General features: G+C 35.0%; 1 protein-coding gene across 1 annotated transcript; it reads left to right on the top strand.

Annotated features, from left to right (window-relative positions):
* The first annotated feature begins 7,318 nt into the window (after positions 1–7,318).
* On the top strand, positions 7,319–11,145 carry LOC105361948 (forkhead box protein J1-B). Its single transcript, XM_011499265.1, has 4 exons — positions 7,319–7,648; positions 8,546–8,724; positions 9,024–9,371; positions 10,800–11,145. The coding sequence occupies exons 1-4, from the start codon at positions 7,336–7,338 to the stop codon at positions 10,908–10,910; spliced, it is 951 nt and encodes a 316-aa protein (XP_011497567.1). The 5' UTR covers positions 7,319–7,335; the 3' UTR covers positions 10,911–11,145.
* The last annotated feature ends 2,891 nt before the right edge of the window (positions 11,146–14,036 follow it).

The raw sequence follows: 14,036 nt of genomic DNA on the forward strand, positions 1-14,036 counted from the left end.
AAAGAGTTTCGCGTATGTTTATCGATAATTCATTTCAATTGGTTATCTCATCGGCATTGAATTCGATCATCTTACTGCCTCTATTTGTTGTTGTCATTATTTTTATTTTGATTCATCCATTCGCCATTTCTTCCCATCGATATATTATTTATGCTACTTCTTCTATCTCTCTAATCAATTATCTAATTATTTTTACCTTCTATACTCCTACCAACTCTACATAGTAACTGTTTTTTATATCTTGTTTAACATGAATTTACAATTGCTTCATACACAAATACCGTGCAATTAAGTATGGGCATTATAATGAAAAAAAAAAAAAAAAAAAATGTATATATAAATTTATCTGTGAACGTGAAGACTAAAATAGAAATGAAAAAAGTGGCTAATTAGATATAAAATGAAAGTACAGCTGAATTTCATGTATGAATACAATGTGAAATAAAGAACAATAACATCATCAAACAATAACTCAAATCTTAATCAGCTTTCAAGTTTTCATAGTCAATGAAACAGAAATGCCTTGTAGAAGGCCCTTACTCGTTACAAATTTCTTTATTATTCATATTAAATGTGAAATTACGTTACAGAATCAAGAATTATTAATACGTGTCACATAGTTTTATAATTTATGATCGTCGAGTTATAAGTGCATAATATTAGCATTCCGTAAGTGCCTAAGTTAATAAATTAAAAAAAATTGCAGCTCATTTAAGCTTGCGGGTGAGAAAAGTTCTGGCCCATATAAAATAGGAATTATCGAATTTACTTTTAGATAAAGTTCAATACATACTAAAAATTATTATTCATATTAACGATTTATTTTGAAATTTACCAAAAATCATTAACGTCCCTAAATATGCGATGGAAGGCTTAAATAAGATTAAATTCTCTATGTATGATAAACACAATGATTAAAAACATTAATATATTACATTTAATATAAATTTATGCACATATATTTTTCCATTTCAATATAGAACCCCTGAGACATTTTTTCTACGAGTTTTTCTGTATTGGAATAAAGTTCGGCGAACTCGTTCGTGTGGGGCGGAGAGGGGGGGGAGGGGGAGGAGGGGGGGGGGCGCGATTTTTACGGAATCTCAAAGTATAGGGAGAAAAGAGTCTTCAAAAGTGTGGAACAGAGGGCGTGGGCGGTGAGTAAGGCGATATAGAAAGAAAATGAAGAGTATTAATGAAACTGAGCGGGCATGATAGAGGTAAATGGCCCTTGTAATTTCAATTTCAATTACATGCAGCGATTCGGGAGCGTCCGTTCACTTCCGGATAGTCTCGGTTTACCAAAGCGCGACCTTCGACACCGTAAATCGTTGATCGAGTTCAAGCTTATCAGTACTTCAATGAAACCCATCATTTTACAATTTTTTTTGTAAACGGCGCAATTCAGTACTTGATATTCTTTCCACTTAAATGCCATTGACTCCGCGGAGAATAAATCGACAATGACAAGTCACCCGGGTCATACATACGCTATTCGTTACTATCTTCTTTGTCTCTTCCTTAGCTCGGTATAGTTTGTACACCAAGTTCGAGGAAATTATTAATCGATTATTACCGTCATTTTGACGTTTCAGCGCTCATGTTTTACGAGGATAGAAAGCCTTTTATTACGATGATCGATTTTAACCTTAGTTCTTTAGCACCATTTTGCCCTAGGAGTCACTAGGCTACTATTTCCTCGTGACTATTGTAGGCGGTCAAGGATACCCTCCTTCTCGACCTCCTATCCCGACAGCTCGTTCAGGCCCCCATCCAAACCTGTCGCACGATAAGATTTTCTTCGCTCGTCTGGAGCATGCAGGTTTATCCCGGACTTGTCGTTGATCTGTGTAGACACGCGATCCGTGCTTGCTTTCTTTTTTTTTTCAACTTACTCTTGATTTACTTTTGCCCCTTGTATTTAAAACTTCTTCCCTAAGATCGTAATTGATCGTTGAACTTTCATGGGCACTCTGGCAATATTCTATCGCTATTATGCTATAATGCAATATAATAGTGTGTGCAGCCATATACCATTTAAATTTTTAACGATGAATGAATAAAACGGAATATTACATAAAATCCAATGTAAAAAGTGAAGCCAGCAATTTTTAATTATCTTAAAGAACAAAGCCCACGCGAGTTACTGCGTCTACTTGCGTCTACTTGCGTCTTATAAGATCAAACACAATAAATAATTAATTAAAATTAATTAAATAATCAATTAAATGAAATTATTAAATCATTTATCTTCCAATCCTATTTTTTTTTTTTTTATACTATGGGGTAAGCTTATTTTATGTCGTTAATTAAATTTAATATTATACGCAAGTAAGATTACAATACATTTGTATCTATTGCGTAACAAGAGTATTTATTCCCCTAATTAAATGCATTTATTGCGTATTCAATTACGCAGTTTCACGCGTCAATCGTCATAAGAAGTTTATTAAATGTGAATCATTGGTGAAAGGATATTATTGGACAGTTCACATGATATACTATAAAGCTTATTGCAAAATAACATTATGCGAATGTTGCATAAATATTCAATATGTAATTGACGAAATTGCAATTATAAAAGAATAAGCTGAATATTCGGTTTTTTTTTTTTTTTTTTGTTGTTGTTGCAATTTTTGCCAATACTTTGCACGTTATTTCATAAATTCTTTATTATTCTTAATATTTAAATTTATAAAATTTGAAATTCGTTCGATCGATTAGCAATGAAAGTCCGATTTACATCCGTCCACTATTACATTCACAACTTATAACTCTAGTTACCCGAAATGCAAGGAATGATCGAGAAATTACCATTACGATGCAGTGGCTAATTGCTAATTGATAGCATTAGCCGTTACCACGACTAGTACGAGCTCCATTATCAAAGTACATTTACATGTCACTACCAATGGCCCTGGACGAGTGCATTATTTAGCAAAACTGTCCACCTCTCACAATCCCACATTGTAACCGATTCTAATAGTTACAAAAGCCTAACATCGTGACAGTAAGCTGCGAAAATCCAGCTTTTTGCAAGAATAATAGAGTCAGGATCGCTGGCATCGCGGGCCGTAATATCGGCGTCACGTCGTTAACGCCAAACGGAGCCAATGCCAATCTTAAAGTCATGAATGTTGATGGTGGTGGTGGTGCACGGGCTCCAAAAGTCATTAGCCACAAGCTGAAATAATCACCGTGAGTCCATTCCACGCTGGAACGGATATAGGAAGTCGCGGCTTCGTGCGAGTCGTGAAAATAAGCGAGGCCTGCGCCCTCGCTCCGTCCACCACCTGGACACGAGTGCGAATATCCTGGCAATTCGCGCCACACCGAATGATTCATGTGAACGGCTTGAGGTAGCCCCGATCACAAGGGCTGCCCATACGTACCGTTGGAATAAGACGATGGGCCGGGACGATAGTTATTTGCACGCGGAGGTAAACAATGGCGCTTTGGGAGTAAAGGATTAGAGGGTGGGTGGATGGTCGCGGCGGGGGGGGGGGGGGGGGAGAGGAATTGTAAGACTTTATGAAAATGTCGTGGAGAGTTGGAGTTTATTATTTAGGCTTTGAGAGGAGGCGCCGGCCTTGGTGATCCGGAATGTTCGTTTCATCGGTCGGTGATAACGAAATTGCCGTGCACTTGAAAACGTTGCCTTGTATGAAATTCTAGTGTCGCCGAAAGTGATGCATCAGGAAAACGTGAAAGGAGTAATAAGACACGAAAGCTCGGTCAACTCGCTGCTCGGATGACCAATGTATTTGCTTTCTCTTTCTTTCTCAAAATCTTTCTCGGAACTTGTTATTCAATTTAGATCGCGATCGAGGGCTAATTGCCCTTATATTATTTCTTAATCGTAAGAGTCAAGTGTACTCGATTAAATTAATAAATTATAGAGAGTGGTCGGTTATTTCGATGCTTTCCTCCAACTCTCACAATTTCCCATTGGTATGCTTCTGCATACGAAAGAACGATGTTTATGGTTTTATTAAATGACGGAAAATTGTTTGTCTAGGTATGTCTCTAAAATTTCAATTTCAATAAAGCGCTTAGATGATTCAAAGGAGCTTTAATGTAATGTATGAAAATTTCACTTCAATGCTTTATTCGCAGTTGCAATTGTTCGTTTCATATTTATAATTTGATATCTCTAAATATTATTCTTATTCTTCATACATTTACCGACATTTTCAAAGTTCAGAAATATTCGCTACTCAGCTATATTTATATCATTATAATAGATGAGAATCGATGAGAAATTATATTTGATTACTTTGAATTATGTATGCACAGTTTATATCGATAATATACTTAATGTCAGGTAGATAACATCTAAATTAATTCGACTAGTAGTTTGGCTACAAATGTCGTTAAAAATTTTAATCCCACGTGTGATTTCAATGACAATTTTTCAATATTCGCCACTCATTATGTACGTAACAAATAGCATGTTTATAATTTCCGTTAATTTTACGAATGACAAAAATAATCTGCAATTTATTTAAATCTTCTACCATAAAATCGCAAATCCAGTGCGTGGCTTGTGAAACTTGGAATGTAATTGGCAATATCATCGGTATATAATAGTGATATGTGCAATCGTTAATCGAGCACCGCAAACGGATACGTACACGTTTCATAAAAATTCTCCTGGTACATTGAGCGGTGGCATATTAGCGAACGACCATGGTAAATTAGATAAGCGGTTCCGACCGGCGAGCGAATGTCTCGCGATAGGTGCTCGGGTAAATTCGAACGTATTGGCTGTTACGCACGCGCGGGGAGTATCGTCGCCTCGTTCGCCCCGAACGCGCGGCCTCGGAGGGAAAGGCGAGGGTGAGTTGCGCACCAAGCGGAACTTGGCATGATTCTCCTCCTGCTGGCGCGGCAGGGAACTCGGGGTCGGAAGGCCTGCCAAGACGGCGATCGAGGAAAAGGGGCTGACCGCCACCCCCTCGGGACGGAGCGCGTGGGCTCCGATGGAAATGCCTTTGTTCGCTGGCCGGAAACGAGGAGCGAAAAGCCATCGGCGCGTGGCTGCGCCCTTCCACGAGCCCGTTATGGCTCCCTGCACCTTTTTAGAAGCTTTTTTTCACTCTTTTTAGGGGAAAATTCGTCATCGTTAGATCAATTGGCATTCTCTTGTAATGTGTCTCGATGTGTACGTTAAAATTGGCGAGGGTGGGGGGAGGGGTGACGACGGCAAGGTTTTACAGTTTTTCCAATTGTTTGTAATTCAGTCGCGTACGTGTAGTTGGTAATTGTGTTCCATGATGGGCAGCGGCGAATAAGGACGTAAATAAAACTTTTGCCAAGGTGGTGATCTGGTCTGTTACCAGTATTATTAAATAAACATTATTTTTTAATTTTATCGTTTGGCGTATGCGTGCGAAGCGACTGTAGCTTCACGTAGAGCTGCGAGTATATTGTAATTTTTCATTTTGTCACTCGTCTTTACAAACAGCCACAGCCAATGCCAAATTTAACAAATTAATCGATAAACTATCCGCACGTTACCCGCTGAAAAAAAAAACAAACCCGTAAAACATTACATTAACTTACTTTATTCGACATATTTTAATGGCTTCATGCATTATATGCTTCTTGGCATATTAACGCATTCCCGATAAAATGATTATTGAGGTAAATAGAGTTTATCCAGATTCAATATCAAATTGATTATTCTAATGCGTAAAAAATAATTCTCTGAATAATGATCGATTTTTCATTTCTATACGAATTTAATACCTTATGCGTAGGCACGCAATTGAATGAAAAAAAAAATAAAAAAAAAATAATAATAATAATAATAATAATGATGACGATAATAAAAAAATTAGACAATGTGGGATTTCTGTAATAATAATTCTTGTTTCGTTGTCTTAATATTTCAATCGTTGAAAATTTGAGTGAGCGACAACGTAGCCTCGTTTAACGGATGAGAATAAAGACGGAAAAGTAGAGCATCGAGGGTAGTAGAATGAGTGCTCGAAATATCGGCTGGAAAATTACGGGCCCCAATTAGCATCCCCTTATTGTGGTAATTGCGATTGCCGACTAAAAGTGCGCCGTCAGGTTGGTCGACAACACATGGTCCTCTGATCCACCTGCGAGGGAAGACTGGTAGTGGTGGCGGCGGTGGCGGCGGTGGCGGCGGTGGCGGCGGTGGCGGCGGTGGCGGCGTCGGCGACGAAAGCGGCGACGATGGTGGTGATGGTGGCGCGAACGGCAGCGACGGCAGCACCTGCCAGGGAAGTTCGCGTCCCCGAGTCAGTCGCTCTTGGAACACACGAGTGTTCACTTCGCGTTCTGCGTCCGTCCTCCAGAGGATCCTTGCTTCCCGGAGAACGCTAGTCTCGGTCGTTAGTACCCTTAATCCGTCTGCGGCTCCCTAAAGTTGACGGGCAGGTGCTGCTGCTCGATAAGGATCTATCAGGTGGGAAATTACTGGCTGCCTCGGTTCCCTCGGATCTCAGACGATAAACAGCTGAACAACTAAAGTATCGAATGACCGGGCGATGGAATTTCGGAAGGTGCTTTGACGGTACGCTGGGAATAGCGCGACTGCATGTAAAAGCTAATTACTAACAACTAATTACTTAACAAACTACTTATTCACTTGCTTTATCAATCACCTTAACTTTCATCTATCTGCTCTAAAATATTGGGAATTTTGGCCGCCTTTCGCTCCAACTCCCATCGGATCTTATCGCCAATTCCCATTCCGTTTCTGTGATTATGTTCGCGCAAGTCTAATGACATTTCGAATGTTTCGCGAAGTATAAGCGTTTCGCTAAACATTTCGCAGTTTCATTTAAGAGCTTTCGCATTCCCCGGCATTTTCCTTAAGCGAACAGATTTGGATTTGTCGATTTTGAATAACGAGGCAAGTCTTGATGAAAATGCCACCACGAGGTTATTAGGGGATAAAAGTAGCGACTAGTCGGGTTCTTCTTCGGGAATCTTTCATTTATTGTAAATTAAATTAAGCCAATGAGCAATGATTCTTAACTGGCGTTCGTATGTCGTAATTTATTATTGTCATAAAGTGATGGCGTCAGGCTCGAAGAGGCCGATAAATAAAACGCGACGAGCGTTAATTCGAGATCCCAAGCATATAATCCCTGAAATTAGCCGTATCGTCGCGATCGAGCCTTTACCCTTTCACAAACAATCCTTTACACGCTAGATTTGGTTATCTTGCCGAGAGCTTGCGAAGTGGGAGGAATGGGAGGAGGAAGTTGATCGAGCCACCGCAAGGACCAATTAATAAATGTCGGATGACTTCTCTGTTTCAGATAAAGGCGAGGTCGTGCGAGCCTGTCATGAAAGATGGTGAGAACGAGGAATGGATTGGCAGCGGCGGTGGCAGCCGCTGAAGAGGAGGCGCGAGCCCTCAGGGAGCAGCTGGACAGGTCGGAGGCGGCGGCTACCGCCGCAGCCGCCGCCGCCCTCGCGGCCGACGCCATGGAGGTCCAGGACTACGGGGTCGAGGCCGAGCTCACGAGCCTCTCTTGGCTCCAGTCCCTCGACATCACGAGTGCCTCCGGGCTCCCAACGCCTCCCTGCTCGCCAACGCCACCCCCGCCCCCACCGCCGCGCCAGCAGCCGAAGAAGATGTCGCCCTTGCTCAAGGCGCAGCTCGGTTGGTTTCTCTTTCGTCTCCTCCACTGCTTTCACTTTCGTCCCATTTGCCAGCCAATGTCCTTCACATCGATATCCCAACTTTTTTGCTTCCACTCACGCCCAACATCTCCTTCCCGATCCTTCTTTCCTGCCTTTTATCTCCGAATGCAGCCGTCCAAAGTAATTCCGATATTTGCAGATCAATAGCTTTCACGTCAGCCTCGGTTCGTCCGTTCATTCACCTAAGTTTGACGTATTTTATAATTGCACTATTAAAACTTTGATCCGATAATTAATTACTGCTAATGTTCGATAAAACTTGCCGCCCGTCAAATAATTTCACCGTTAACATTTAACGATTATTTTTAAATGCCACCGACTTCATATTTTCAAGAGAAAAAACAGTTCTTTTTCGTATATATTCGTATACAAAACGACATTCATAGATTCGCATAAATATAATAAAAAAAACATTTGCACATAAGTATAAGAGAAAAAAAAACAAAAAAAACAAAAAACGAAAATGATGGTAAATTAATTTTGTCATTAATTTCAGTATGATTGAAACACTGAAAGCCCTTATTATTCAATTTTGTATCGCAGGCGCGAATATTATTATTTATTTATTTATTCGATATAATGATAAGATTTTTTAATTAGTATATTATTAATGTAACGGTTATCGATAAAATGTAAATGATGTAAATATTATAATTGTTAGAAATAGTTAAAATCATTTTATATTGTCATGATTTTCATGCACTTCTGCACTTCTTAGATATTAAAAAGCACACATATATATATGCTTCTTTCTTTTTAATTTCTTTCTTTTTAAACTCCCTTGAATACAAATCTTACGTAATGTTAATTAATGCAAGTGTTTTCATATTGTGACGTCTTGTTCATTTGTGTTTAGATCTTGCGGAAAATGGCGAAAAATATCTTACCGATTGCCATAAAAAGCCACCCTATTCCTACGCAACGCTAATATGTTTGGCTATGCGGGCTAACAATAACAAAGTCACTCTGTCAAACATATATGCTTGGATAAGAGAGAACTTCATGTTTTACAAGAATGCTGATCCATCTTGGCAGGTAATGCAAGATTTTAATTTGTAATGCTAACAAAAAGAAAAACAAACAGAATGAAAGGTAAGTTTTGAATTGAAGTTCGCTCAAGCTTCAGTGAGCGACTTCATTCCAAGTAAGAATAAATAGAACATTGTAGGTATTATTCATAAAATATTGAAGTGTCGCGGTACCGGAAGTTGCGATAACCTTTCCTAAGCCGCAGCTATATTAGATAATTAATAAACCACGCCGATCCCATTATTAAATACGAAATTTATCCTGTCTCATCCCGTTCGTTCATGCATCTTCTATATTATTTGCAGAATTCCATCCGGCACAATCTCTCGCTAAACAAGTGTTTTGTAAAGCTGCCCCGGTCGAAGGACGAGCCAGGCAAGGGCGGATTCTGGAAACTCGACCTCGAGCGGCTGGAGGAGGGTAAACGCACGCGGCGTCGCAGTGCTGTCATAAGACGATCGCGATTCCCGCCGAATCGAGGGCCGATAGCGGCTCCGGAATCCAAGCCCAAGGAGGCCACCGATCACCTGGCGAGGATTTTAGGGACGGAGGCCGCATCCGGGCCGAGATGCATCGTCCTTTACGAGACGCCGCCCAATAGCGTCTCGCCGCCGATACCCGACAGTCTGCCCGAGGTGCCTGAGTCCACGCAGGTGCGTATTCCATTATAATCGTATTCCCGGTGTTTCGGCATGACTGTACACACTACAGCTCCAGGGCTTGCACTATGTCGCTTTGGCCGAGAAGAAATGCTTTCTTTGAACAGATGAAAATAGTCGGGTTTCGGTAAAGCTTGTCGTTTTATTTTGATTTTACGATTGAAAGTGTAGGATATCAATTGTAATCGTCACGATAATTTCTATGCATAATTGTCCTGATCGTCTGTCTATAATTTTTTATTGGAAAAATTCAAATATTGCTTACAATTTTATTTCATCAATTTTATATTTTATTTGTGACTTAAAACTCATAATCGGAACTGTTGATTTATGAGGAATATTAAAACAACTTCGCTATTGATTGAAATTTACTTTCACTTCGTTCATCTATTTATCTATATCATCTAGATAAATTTCTAGGTTAATATTTTATTATTAATAACATAATACTGTATACTTTAATGGGTTCTTTAATATATATATATATATATATATATATATATATATTTGTATATTAATCAATGATTTATGGCATTGTACATCTAAATATGTTTATTATTATTTTGCCATTTGATTCGGGTTGTTCAAGCCACTTGCACTAATGTATTAATGTATTAATTAATTTTATCTTATGGTAATCGCTACTTTATTAGTTAAGTAAAATAGTATTCAATATTATCTTATTATATTATTATTTTCATCATTGTTATTGGATTAATTGTGCTTCGATAAAACTCCAATACACCGTTTATTGTTAAAAAATTGAAATTTTAGAATTTTGTTAAGAACATAGTTTTGAATATTTCAAGAGCTTCTCGAGAACATCATTACATATTTCTGCTTCATTTCCTTTCATGCACAAGTAATATTATAATAGAATTCATCGAATAAGTATGAGTATTTACTTAATAACTCTAACTTTGATATCTTCTTGAAATCATACATGATCGTTTCAGATGAAAGTATTTTAAACTCGTTTTATAATTCATTAATAATATAGCGAAATTTTAAAAATCTTATTATCTTATTATAATACATGAGATACGAGATCTCAATTTATTAAAAAAAATGTATAATATTAATAATTATTACTTATTCGTTTCATTATGACTTTATGTAAAAACGCTTAATTCTTTTTTCCTCAATATGGCTGTATTTAAGGTCATTTGAAACGCTTGAAAGTGAAAGTTCGGCGTCAAATTCTTAAAATTCATGCCGAATAATCAAAATATCAAATACTAATTTCGTAGACAATAATAAAAAACTTTATTTAAAATTTATTGTCGAAAGAAAAATTTAAACTGTCTTCACTTACACTTTCATAAAAAAATGCATAAAAATAATTCAATAGAAAATATATCAATAAATGTTTCATTAAAACATCTTATTGAGAATAATTGACTTTTTTTTTATCTGACTTAGGTGAACATCAGCGAGGAAGACTTTACAGATTTACTGATAGAAAGCGCAGCCTGGGACGATGGGGTTGAGAATCAGCTTGCACTTTTAGATTCTGTTCTTGATATGCTTTAACTTTCTCTCTCTCTCTCTCTCTCTCTCTCTCTTCCTCCCTCCTTCCCACCATCACACACTCGCGCAGTATGTTTTTATTACGTTACAAATATGACTCGTTGTTTGTACATTCTGGTATAACATTTGTCATACATGTTTCAAAAATTCTGTAAGTCGATAAGCCCCAGTAAATGAAAACGAATTAATAAGAACGATTAATTAAATGATCAATGACATTAAATTAAATACCGTAAAATCGGCCGTTGATTTGGGCAACAAAGCCAATTATAAAAACCTCATTTTTCAAACTTATCAATACAATTCGATAAGAATATCAAAAAATTTATGCATAATTATAGTTTATTTCAAAATTGTGTATATATTGCAAGAAATTTGGATCAATAGATACATTATTAATAAATGCATATAATAAAAAGTGTTTCGAGTTCTCACGCAATGATAATTTTTGACATTTTTGATATATTAATTAAGGACAGAACGATAAAGAGAATGATAATTTCGAACAAATTTACATAGTTGATTTGCTACAAATTTGCATTGCGTAATACAACTCGTTTTATGTTAACGAATGAATATAATTTTAATATAATTACTTTCGTAATATAATTAAACAATAGTGGAGTTTAATTATTTATTTTCTATTTGTGCCAATAAAATTTTCCTTAAAAGATAATTTATTTTCATTTACTGGAAATTTGAAGAAATGAAAAACCATGTATTTCCTAGACACGAAATTGATTTTAAATTTATAAATATACAAAGCTTGTAATTTATTCATAGAATTGTTTTTGTACAGAGTTTTTAAAAATAGTTGGAACGAGCAAAATATTAATAAAATAATAAGTGTAATTAACAATTTATCTTAAATTTTAATTAATTGGTAATAGAATTTCAGCGTTTTATCGTGTAAATTTAATTTATGAAACAACTTATAGAATATTTTCAATTGGCAATTGAAAATCGAGAACCTATATTAAAAATTATTTTATATTTTGTTATTTATATAAACAATTTATATGTTTACATTGTTATGAAATGTAAAATATTTGCGTTCTAAACATTAAAGTGCGTATTTTCATTTATAAGTTATCGATGAATTTGAAAAAATTTTATTTCTATTATCGAGGGTAAAACCATTTATTATTATAAAATATATGAAATAATTTCATTGTACTATATATAATTAATGAATTTAATTATACAATATTTGATAAACTAGAATTTTTTTCATAATTTAATTATTTATATAATGAAGAATATGAATTAAAGTATACTATTTTTCTTAAATATTCATTAAAAGTATCGCACTTTTAATTAAAATGATTGATACGATTTCAATTAGTTACCAGTAATTATAAAAATACTTTTAAATTGTATAAGGAAAAATTAATTTTAGGCTCTGAAGTGCACAATTATACATACTTTCATATTATAATCACCAACATTTTCGACAAAGCTTAGGTTGATATGTTTGTGAAAAAATGATTTCTAACTTTTTCCTAATAATTAAAAATTGCAACGTTTATCGACAGAAATCTAAGGATGCATTGTAATTAGGAAAATATTATACTAATAAATCATTTGTCGTGAAATACTACGTATTTACGAATAATCGAGAAATCTGGAGATACGTTGATTTTCTTATGCCATCCGATCGTCCAGCTAATAAACTTTTGTAAATAGAGCGAAAATGTCGAATCCAATACTATTAATTGTAAAGTATATAATAAAGTAGCAGTAATGTACGTAAAAGTTAGTTAATAATCGCAAGTGAGTCGACAAGCGCCATAATGCATTTGCGTGTTAAAATCACTGCGCTGAAAAAGACTTATAATGCCTTACAAGAATCCGTCCAAAGATTAGAATTAGTATGCGATGCTCAGCGAATATTTAGAAAATTATTTGCGAGTATAATCGTGTATTTTAAAGTGGAAATATTATGTAATACCTAAACAGCATTCGTACTTTTTCACTAGCATATTAACAGGATATTACATATCGATAGGGTTATTTAATACCTTGTGCATAAATAATCATAGTATCGTTTTATCGATTTATTTATTACCGATTTAGATTGAATAAGATTTAGATGGATTAAGATTGAATTAATTGCTGTATATTATGTCATTTAATGAGAACATAAATTTATAAAAGATAGTCTTGATTTTTGCGAAAAAGTAATATAATATAGATTATTATATTGTTTAAGGGACAAATAGTAAATCGTATCAGCCTAGTATTTAAGTCAGTAATTTAGAATTCAACATACTCAAGGAATAAGTTAAGCGATATTTATCAAAATAAATTTAGATCAAAATAACTTTACAAAATAAGTTACTGACTTATATTACCTATACTACTCAGACTATATATTTTATTTGCATGGGATTAAAACAAATAATACTCAAAATTTTTATTACATTCGTGCGTAGAAAATATTTTGTTTAATAATTCAACTATTGTTTTAAATAAAATTGCACATTTCATATACGAATATAAAACTTCCAAAGTTATCAATACATATTTGGTTATAGTTTATGTATAAATCTATTAGCACTTCATGCGAATTTGTTAGCCATAAGGTTTTTCCGTTTATATTTTAGCTTATTACGTCGAATACTCGATGCATATATATATATATATATATACAAATTACGAATTTTTAAAAAATAAATACAAATAAACACTATCTGATGAATATTCTATATGAGTAATACCAATATATATATATATATATATATATATATATTAATAATTTATGCTTTCATAAAATATAAGATGTGCCTTACAGAATTAAAATTGTTTTTCTGATTTTTGTCGCATTCAATCGAAATATTAAATAGCTGCAATATTTTCTGATTATGAAATCATTTTAACATTTTTAAAGAAACGAGTGGTTTAATGTGTGTGAATTATTTACCAGTCAATTGTATCAATAGTTTGAGGTGTATGGAATAATAAAAATAAAAAGTGTACGCAAAAATATACGTCTCTCGTTTCTGTATTTTACCTACTACCAACAATTTCTGCATATTATTTTTATTATTAGAACTTTTGTTGATTAGACAAATGTAAATATAAATCTAAAATATACATCAAATTATTGAATTTCATTTTAAAAATTAT

Source organism: Ceratosolen solmsi, unplaced genomic scaffold (assembly GCF_000503995.2).
Source record: "Ceratosolen solmsi marchali unplaced genomic scaffold, CerSol_1.0 scaffold2, whole genome shotgun sequence".
In the NCBI taxonomy this organism is placed as follows: Eukaryota; Metazoa; Arthropoda; class Insecta; order Hymenoptera; family Agaonidae; genus Ceratosolen; species Ceratosolen solmsi.